The sequence below is a fragment of the Coffea arabica genome, chromosome 3e (assembly GCF_036785885.1).
Source record: "Coffea arabica cultivar ET-39 chromosome 3e, Coffea Arabica ET-39 HiFi, whole genome shotgun sequence".
In the NCBI taxonomy this organism is placed as follows: Eukaryota; Viridiplantae; Streptophyta; class Magnoliopsida; order Gentianales; family Rubiaceae; genus Coffea; species Coffea arabica.
Genome location: NC_092315.1, coordinates 12,385,381 through 12,394,591, shown reverse-complemented (window position 1 = coordinate 12,394,591; position 9,211 = coordinate 12,385,381). Strand labels below are relative to the sequence as shown.

At 34.2% G+C, this 9,211-nt stretch overlaps 1 protein-coding gene across 1 annotated transcript; it reads right to left on the bottom strand.

Moving 5' to 3' along the window:
• Positions 1-4,974: 4,974 nt before the first annotated feature.
• LOC113736873 (metacaspase-9-like) lies at positions 4,975-6,378 on the bottom strand. Its single transcript, XM_027264064.2, has 2 exons — positions 5,944-6,378; positions 4,975-5,799 (listed from the first exon to the last, which is right to left on the bottom strand). Exons 1-2 carry the CDS (start codon positions 6,281-6,283, stop codon positions 5,168-5,170), a joined length of 972 nt encoding a protein of 323 aa, XP_027119865.1. The 5' UTR covers positions 6,284-6,378; the 3' UTR covers positions 4,975-5,167.
• Between the last annotated feature and the right edge of the window lie 2,833 nt (positions 6,379-9,211).

Genomic DNA, 9,211 nt, shown 5'->3' with positions numbered 1-9,211 from the left:
TTCGATTATTTATTTCCCTTGCTGCTACTAATAATTGGCTTTTGTACCAGTTAGATGTTAAGAATGCATTCCTTCATGGGGATTTGCAAGAGAAAGTTTATATGGAGCAACCACCTAGATTTGTTGCTCAGGGGGAGTCTGGTAAGGTTTGTAGACTCTGAAAGTCACTATATGGTTTAAAACAGAGTCCTCATGCTTGGTTTGGGAGATTCAGTAAGGTGGTTCAAGAGTTTGGCATGAAGAAGTGTAATTCTGATCATTCTATCTTTTATCAACAATTTGAAATTGGTATTATCCTATTAGTGGTTTACGTTGATGATATTGTTATTACTGGTAGTAACAATGCAGGTATTGCAGCTCTTAAAAATTTCCTTCAATCGCGCTTCCAGACAAAAGATTTGGGTATGTTGAAATACTTTTTAGGCATTGAGGTTACAAGATGTAAACAAGGTATCTTCTTATGCTAAAGAAAGTATGTTCTTGATCTTTTGAAAGCAATAGAAAAGCTAGGTGCTAAGCTTTGCAGTGCACCAATGATCTCCAACATGCAACTTACAACAGATGATGGGAAGTTATTCTCAGATCTTGAAATGTACCGGAGATTAGTGGGGAAGTTGAATTATCTTACTGTGACTCGTTCGGATATTGCATATCCGATTAGTATTGTGAGTCAATTCATGTCCTCACCAAGAACCATCCATTGAACAGTTTTAGAGCAAATCTTATGTTATCTTAAAAGAATTCCAGGACGTGGTATACTATATGGTAATCATGGTCATTCTCATGTTGAATGCTTCTTAGATGCGAATTGGGCAGGTTCTAAAATTGATCGAAGATCTACAACTGGATATTGTGTCTTCGTTGGAGGTAATTTGGTATCGTGGAGAAGTAAGAAACAAAGTGTAGTATCTCGTTCTAGTGCAAAGTCTGAATACCGGTCTATGGCACAATCCACTTGGAACTTATATGGATACATCAATTATTGTGTGAAGTGGGAATCAATAATTCACTTCCAATGAACTTATGATGTGACAATCAAGTTACCCTTCATATAGCATCAAATTCAGTTTTTCATGAGAGAACAAAGCATATCGAAATTGATTGCACTTTGTTCGTGAAAAAATTCAGCAAAACTTGATCTCAACCAGTCATGTGAGAACTGGAGAACAGTTAGCTGATATTTTCCCTAAACCTCTAAATGGTCCGAGAATTGATTACATTTGTGGTAAGATGGGCATGATTAACATTTATGCTCCATCTTGAGGGGGAGTGTTGAAGATATGTAGTCTGATATTATGAAAAGATTTGATATTGTAAATATTAGAAAAGATTAGATTTGATTGATTATAGTGTCATATGATTATAGTATCATGTGATTATAGTATCATATATTAATTAGATAATAGATTAATTTAGATTAGCATTATTTTAAGATCTAAATCAGGTTACACTTGTGTATATATATTTGTATATTGTGTAGCCCAAAAATATATGAAGAAGAGTATTTTCTCTCCATTTTTCTTCGTTTTCATGATATCAGAGCTTCAGGTTTTGGGTCATGGTCAGATTTTGGGTTCTTAATGACAATAACAAGTTTTTGGTGCCACAGAGAGTGAAGAAAAAAAATTTTTGTTGGAGTTGATTTAGATTAACATTATTTTAGGATCTAAATTAGGTTACACTTGTGTATATATATTTGTATATTGTGTAGTCGAAAGATATATGAAAAAGATTATTTTCTCTCCCTTTTTCTTAGTTTTCATGGTATCAGAGTTTCAGGTTCTGTTATCAGTTTGTCTTTTGACGTGACCTTATTGAGTCACTTTTAGGTCTTTCTTGTGTGAATTATAATGACAGATATGAAAGGTAGTAGTAGAGAGATGAAAACAGTAATTTCTGATGTTATTCCTACAACATAAAAAATTACTGAACACAAATTGGGTAGAAATTTTTTTTGCATTGGAGTAAAACTATTCGGATATATCTGCGCAGCATCGATAGAGATGATCATCTCACTGATGACCCACCCGTTGATGGGGAAGAAAAGAAGGTTTGGCTAAGGGAAGATGCAAAACTATTTTTGCAGATCTGAAACTCTATTGATAATGAGACAGTCAGTCTCATCAATCATTGTGAGTTTGTTAAAGATCTTATGGATTATTTGGCTTTCTTGTATTCTGGTAAGGGTAATTTAAATCATATATATGATGTTTGCAAGGAATTTTACCATCCGGAAAAATAGCAGAGATCCTTTACAGAATATTTTATGAATTTTAAACGTATGTATGAGGAATTGAATTCTCTCCTTTCTTTTAGTACTGATGTAAAAACTCAACAGTCTCAACGGGAACAAATGGCTGTAATGAGTTTTCTTGCAGGATTACCAATTGAGTTTGATGCTGTTCGAACACAAATTCTCTCTAGCCCAGAGATTGTTTTCCTCCATGAAACTTCCACACGAGTGTTGAGAACCGAAGGATTTTTGTCTACTTCCAATATTACTAGTGCTCTCGCGAGTCGAAGTGGAGCTGGTCATAATAGTAGAAACAGTGGCAAAAATGGGACTGGTGGGATTGCTGGTCATGGACAATACAACTCAAATCCGCGAGTCTGTTATCACTGTAAGAAACCAGACCATACCATACGTACATGTTTGGACTTTCATGGTAGATCTCAACAGCAGCCCCCATTTGCAAATTTTGCAACCCAAAAAAATAATTAAGTATTGTACGTTTACAATCATTGTTGCACAAAATTATTGAGTTGGTGTATAAGAATATAAATTATGTGTATAATAAAGAAACATAAGTATACATCAAATCATATAAAGTGTACGGTAATTGCATAACGATACGAAAATTTCAATCTTACTAGTCCCTTGTCCGTAAATTGTGTTCTCGAGTTCCAGCATTGAGGCACCCTCTATGTCACGAGGCAATGCATTAATGTATCTATCTATCTATGTATCTGTATTATTATATTATATATTATATATATATATCAGTGTCATTAAGTTTTTGTACTTTTAAGTGTAAGCAAAAACTTGTCTTAGTTTTCATTATACCCAGACTACCCTTTGTTCATTAATCACATTCATTGTATTTAAATTGTGATAACATTTACAAAAGTGTAATATTAAATTTGAATTATGATAAATAATGATGGTTGTTAAGATAAAATATCTGAATACAAAACTCTTTGACTACCATTACAATCCACATCAAATTTTACTTTATATATATATATTATTTAACACAAATACCATTATCTTTACTAAAAAAAAGTGCTCTTAGGATATAAGAGTCCACGCTTGTGCTTTACGTGTGTGCTTTTCTAATGGAGTTTGCTAAAAATAGGATAAAATACAAGTGAAGTAAATTAAAAAATAATGGAAAAAAAGGTATGTGTAACTATCTGTAATAAAATTTCAATTAACAAAAATGAACAGAGGAACAACTAAATATGGTGGATAATTTATATTCCACTATTAACAAAAGTAACACTCAAAAAATATAAAGAGTCAAAAAATAACACACTGCTAACTTTCACAAGCCATATTTATAAGTTGTGAATTTGAGGGGAGGGGGGGGGGGCATGATACCACGAACCGGAAGACAAGTCTTGAAACATAATTCATTTGATGATAAAAACTAAAAATTCCCTCAGTAGTTTTAAGGAAAGCGAATTTTATCACGTAATGTTTTCTTGGGTAGGTAGAGACATCTTAACCATTTGTCCGTTAAAATAGACCTTAAACTACGAGTTGCCTTTTCTTTTCTTTTTTTTTTTCACGAATATAACCAAATGGTGATAGCCATAGTTTAAGTTATATAAATATTTAGAGACAAGTATATGACTAAACCAATTGTTCGTGGCCTTTTCAGACAATTGTCCATTAAAATAGACCTTAAAACTACGAGTTGCTTTTCTTTTCTTTTCTTTTTTTTTTTTCACGGATATAACCAAATGGTGATGGCCATATTTTAAGTTATATAAATATTTAGAGACAAGTATATGACTAAACCAAATGTTCATGGCCATATTTTCAGACAATTATAATGACTGAAACATTAATAAATTCGACAAAGATTTGTCTTTGCAAATTGCAATGATATGATAGGGAAAAGAAAGGGCGGCCGTGACTCTATCTCGCTTTATAATCTTTGGACGATGCAAATGCTATAAGCAATCTTTTGTTTGTGTTTGAATCATGAGAATAAACGTGCATGCGTAGAGAGCACAAATATATGATAACGACTTATCAAGAAGAATGTAAACAAACATCCGAGCGAAATGGCACTCTTTTCCCATTGTGCATTACAATGGCTGAATGGGAGAGTCAGGGGTAGAGATTGTGGGGCAACCATTTAAGTATTTGCAAGTTGGAAAAGCAAAATCTTGCACCTGCTTGTTGATTTTGATGATGCTATACTAGACTCGGCAAAGAGAACCTGTGGTGAGGTGGGGCTCTCTCCCTTGGAAGAAACTCTGATACTTAAGTTAGTATTTATAATGTAAAGAGGAAGAATGAGTAGGAAATGAGATAGAATTAGTGAGATGTAACTTTTTTTTTTTTTTTTAAAGAAGAGATATCTTTTATTCATGATAACTTCCTTTCTTTATTACTTTCCAGGTTGTGGATCATGTGACCACCGTCTGAGACCTCGAGGCTGAGGTCTCTTGACCTTTTCTAACCGAAGTTAGAGGCTGAGGTCTCACTTGCTATATATTCTAAATTTATCCTGACACTCTTTAATGCACGATGACACTTATCAAAGCATAAGGTATCTTTAGATAATGTCCACTTATTCCATTTGTTTATTATTCTTTTCCGATTCACAAGTCAATAACAAATGCACACTTGTGACATAACCAAAAGGATTACATTTAAGTCGTCTCGAAAGCTAATAATGGCAACATACACCAGAAATTACAAAACAAAATGCCACTTCTTACAGTTGCCGAAACTTAACAGACCAGAATTCGGTAGAATCATAAGATAACAGCATCACAAAACACAGTTCAAACACAACTCGTCCTCTGTCTATATATAGAAGACGTAATTTATAGACAACTATTACATTAGTCAACGATCACAACAGATCAACAATTGGGCCTCAATCTTCCAATTGGTATTCTCTAGTAGCAAGGCGGGGGCTTAGTTAATTCAGCGATTCTGCAGGAAAGGTGCATTAACATTCTCGTCAGAGCAGTAGAGACATGGATGCGGGGGGCGTTCTATTTTAGCTCTATATTTCTCGGCGAACAATTCTATTTTAGCTCTACATTTCTCGACGAGCAATTTATAGCTGATCGGACCAGGTTCCTCTTTCACCGATTCAGAAAGTACAGCAGTAAACACACCATGAGGACGACGAACACCCCGAATATCTAACGATGACTCATCGAACTGGCATGCACTGATAAGAATGCCTTTGTCGTCTAACTGATCAACGGGCTGGTGTGAAGCATTAACTTGGGCATGGTGATCAGCTTGCCCCCGGAACTTGATGCTGACATCGTTTCCATAAATGTGCCTCAAGTGTCTGCCAATGTCTGGACTGTTTAAGCCACTCCTAGATTCCAAATACCGCACAATTGCCGTCATGGGCATTAGTCTGGGTTTGTAAAGTGGGCTGTAGTCGTAAGCCCTTGGGGTATAGCAAACATGTGGAGGAAAGCCAGGTCCAACTTGCTCCTTCAACATTTCAATTAGCCCCCCACTGTTGCAGGAGTCTGCTATTATAGTCAAGTGAGCACCTTGTGGTATGCGATTTACCATTGCTCGAAAGTCCACGCCTGTTTTGAAAAAAGTAATATCGAGGTTAGTTAATAGAGCAGCAAGTTCCGATCTGATTGTTCTTAGCTCTTAATATTTAGGAATGCTGAAGAAATAAACAAGATATTTGTGGCTTTGGCATGGGTATTATATCTTCAACTCACTGTAAATGAGATTCCTGTCACACGGGACAATAAATTCTTCCCTTATGCAGCCCCAGCCCTTCCCGAAATCATCGAACTTTCCATGGCCGGCGAAATAGAACAACAAAACGTCACCGGCCTTGGCTTGCTCAATCATCCAATCAATCGCGCTCCTTATAATACCACCTGTGGGTCGCAAAGGGGAGTCAAGCTTATCTGTGAGAACCACCACATTCTTGGGCGGAAACCCACACCTAGTTGTCAGCAGTTCTTTCATTGTTTCCACATCATTATAGCAGCCTTCTAGTCTGTCAGGATCATCTGGATAGCAGCATCCAACTAGGATAGCTAATTTGGCCATAGATTTATCACTCAAAATCTTGTGCACAAACCACTAATTATCAAAAGGAAATATAACTTTAAAATGATTCAAAATGAAGGATGAAGGCAGCATATTAGTTGTTCGTATTTATAAAGATTTGAGGACACTAGGTTGGAGGAAAATATTATTGTAAGGAGTTGGTGTAACAAATGTAGGTTCTAACCTTCTCCTTCTCTTATTGGATGTCTCAAGTAATTCTTGGATGCCATACGTAATTCTTGGGATAAGTGAAATGCTACTCCATTTCGCAATTACCTCGATAATTTATAAATTTAAACAGTATGTATTATTAAGTTTTGTTAATTTAAAAAAACTCCTCCTCTCCTCCTTCTCTTTTCTTTCTTTTTAGAAAAAAAACTCTCTAACTAAACCTCCTTTCAACTCTCCCATGGGAGAGTGCTCAGATTTTTCTAATATTTTTTCATGGGAGGAACCCTCTCTATAGTTTTTTTTTTTATTTGTGTGAACAAAATCTCTTATAAATTTTTTAGTGAGAGTTTCTTCACTCCTTAGGTTTGTCTAGTAAAAGTTTTCTTCTTTCCTATTCTCTCTGAGGGATTTCTACTGAGAGGATAATTTTTTCATTTTTCTTTTATTGGATCTGAGTTTTTTTAGATTTTGATTATCATATCTGAAATTTCTTGCATCTATTTGACAGATCTCACCATAATATTTGGATTTGAATAAGTTAATCAGTAGATCTGACGATTGAAAGTATGCACAGATATCTGTGGAATTACAATTATTTTATCTCATTTTTTTAAATTTAGAGTTTTATAATGTAATTTTTATTGATCTTCAGATCTGGAGTATCCTTTCTTCGGATTGTTCTTTGATATTTGTGTATGTTTGATGATGTAATTTCTTCTATTAGTACATATTTTAATGAAAATATGATATTTTATCAGAAAAAATTTTGTTAATTTGCCTCACATTTGCACCTCGATGTCCCAAATTTTCTATAACTTGCTTTACCTTTTACGTTTACCCAATAAATTTGTTCAACTTTCGTTCACTCTTTACGTTTATCCATACAGAGATTAAATTATTAGTTCTATCCTATCGAAAATTTAAAAATCAACACAAGATAGGGTGACTATCAAAAATTTGTAAGTTGAACTCTGGTGGCAAATTAAAAATTGTGTCGTTTGCCTCCGTTATTGACTTGCATTTACCAATGCTGTTCCCTCCTTAACATCTACGCCTTGGCCACATGTCATTATCGGGGAGCGGAACTATTTTTTGGTGAGGGTAGGCAATTACCTTCCCCAACTTCGGATAACAATAAATTTGGCTAGTACATAAAAATTGTTAATTTCATTTCTTTGCCTCACATTTGCACCTGTGAATTTTCTAAAAATCACTTTACTTGTTACGTTTGCCCTTTAATTTTTTGAATTTTCCCTCATTCTTACATTACTCAAAGAGAAAATAAAATTTTAACTCTATCATAATGAAAATTTAAGGAAGAATAGGGAGAATCTAAAAAGAAAAGCTTTAAATTAATTGCAGTGGCAACCAAAACTTGTCTTGTTTGCATTCATTATTGACTTGTAATTACCGATGCAGATAAGACTCCCATTTCGTTCGGATGTTTGTTTAATCTCATAATTCAAAACACAAATAAAGGTGCTTAGTGTATTTACAGTCCCCTGAATATTGTAATGTGTGATAGAGTCAAGATTTTACAGTCCTCTGAATATTGTAATGTGTGATAGAGTCAAGAAAGGCAGCTGCCCTTTCTTTTCTCTGTTACTTCCTTGCAACTTGACACTACTTTGTCGAATTTATAAATGTTCTAGCCATATAATACTAATTGTCTTAGAAGAGGCCATGACATTTGGTTATATCTATTAAAAAAAATAAGGCAACTTGTAGTTTTAAAATCTATATTCATGGATAATGGTTAGAGATGTCACTGCTTGTTACCTACCCATGATAACTATCAAAATAAATAAATATACAAAGCACCGCTAATTTTAAAAACTTAGATGAAATTTTAAAAAATTTAGTGACTAAAGGTGCACTTCATCTTTTATAAAAATATATTAAAAACAAAATTGTGCAGTGTTTGGCATAGGAGGAAAATATATCAATATGGCCATTTAATTTATATCTCAATTTTTCAAGCTTTAGATTTGATTCTATATTTAAAAAAGAGGATAAAAAAGAACATGAGCAAAATTAAAAAAAAATCATAATGTGTATTTATAGGCTTACAATATTTCTAGGCATGACTCATAATCACTATTCTATCGAACATAATATTTAGATGGTCTCTTGGTAACCAAAATTGTGTGATCAAATACTAATTAACTTTCTGGATAGAACCAAGGAGGATTTGATCTAATGGATAAGGTTGTGTGTTAGATTGTGAGTGGTTTCCATTTCTGCCCTTCATTGCCAGATATGCCCTAATGCTTTAGAAGCTGCATTGATTGTTGCGGTCATTTCACGATGATTAACTAAATGAGGCATTCGTCACTTCTTGCAATAAATGGTCATAGCTTCTGCTTCTTCTTCTTTTTTTTTTTTTTTTTTTTTTTGTTTCCTCTATTGCTTGTCTTATAATTGTGCTCTGCAGAGAATCTTGTCAATGTTCCAGGAATTGGGGCGCGCTTGTGTACTAGAGTTCCCTTGATTGGTGAGTGTTCTGGTTTTCTACTAGCTTTGGTTGTTTGTATACTTTTTTATGTGACTTTTTTTTTTTTGTAGTATTTTTGTTCTTAAATATACTTCTCTGTTACTGCATCCGTTTGGCCTGTTCTTGCAAGATTCGTTTGGTCTGTTTTTGTCTCTATCTTCTTGGTTTGGTGTACTTTTGCATGATCCGCTGGGTTTGTTTTTGCCTTTCTTGAATTGACCATTGAACAAACTTGGTGTTATTATATCAGCCTATTTTGGTAT

Coding starts and splice junctions, on each gene's coding strand:
- LOC113736873 (XM_027264064.2), bottom strand. CDS start 6,283: ATGGCCAAATTAGCTATCCTAGTTGGATGCTGCTATCCAGATGATCCT. Junction 5,800..5,943: donor TGACAGGAATCTCATTTACA/GTGAGTTGAAGA, acceptor TTTTCAAAACAG/GCGTGGACTTTCGAGCAATG.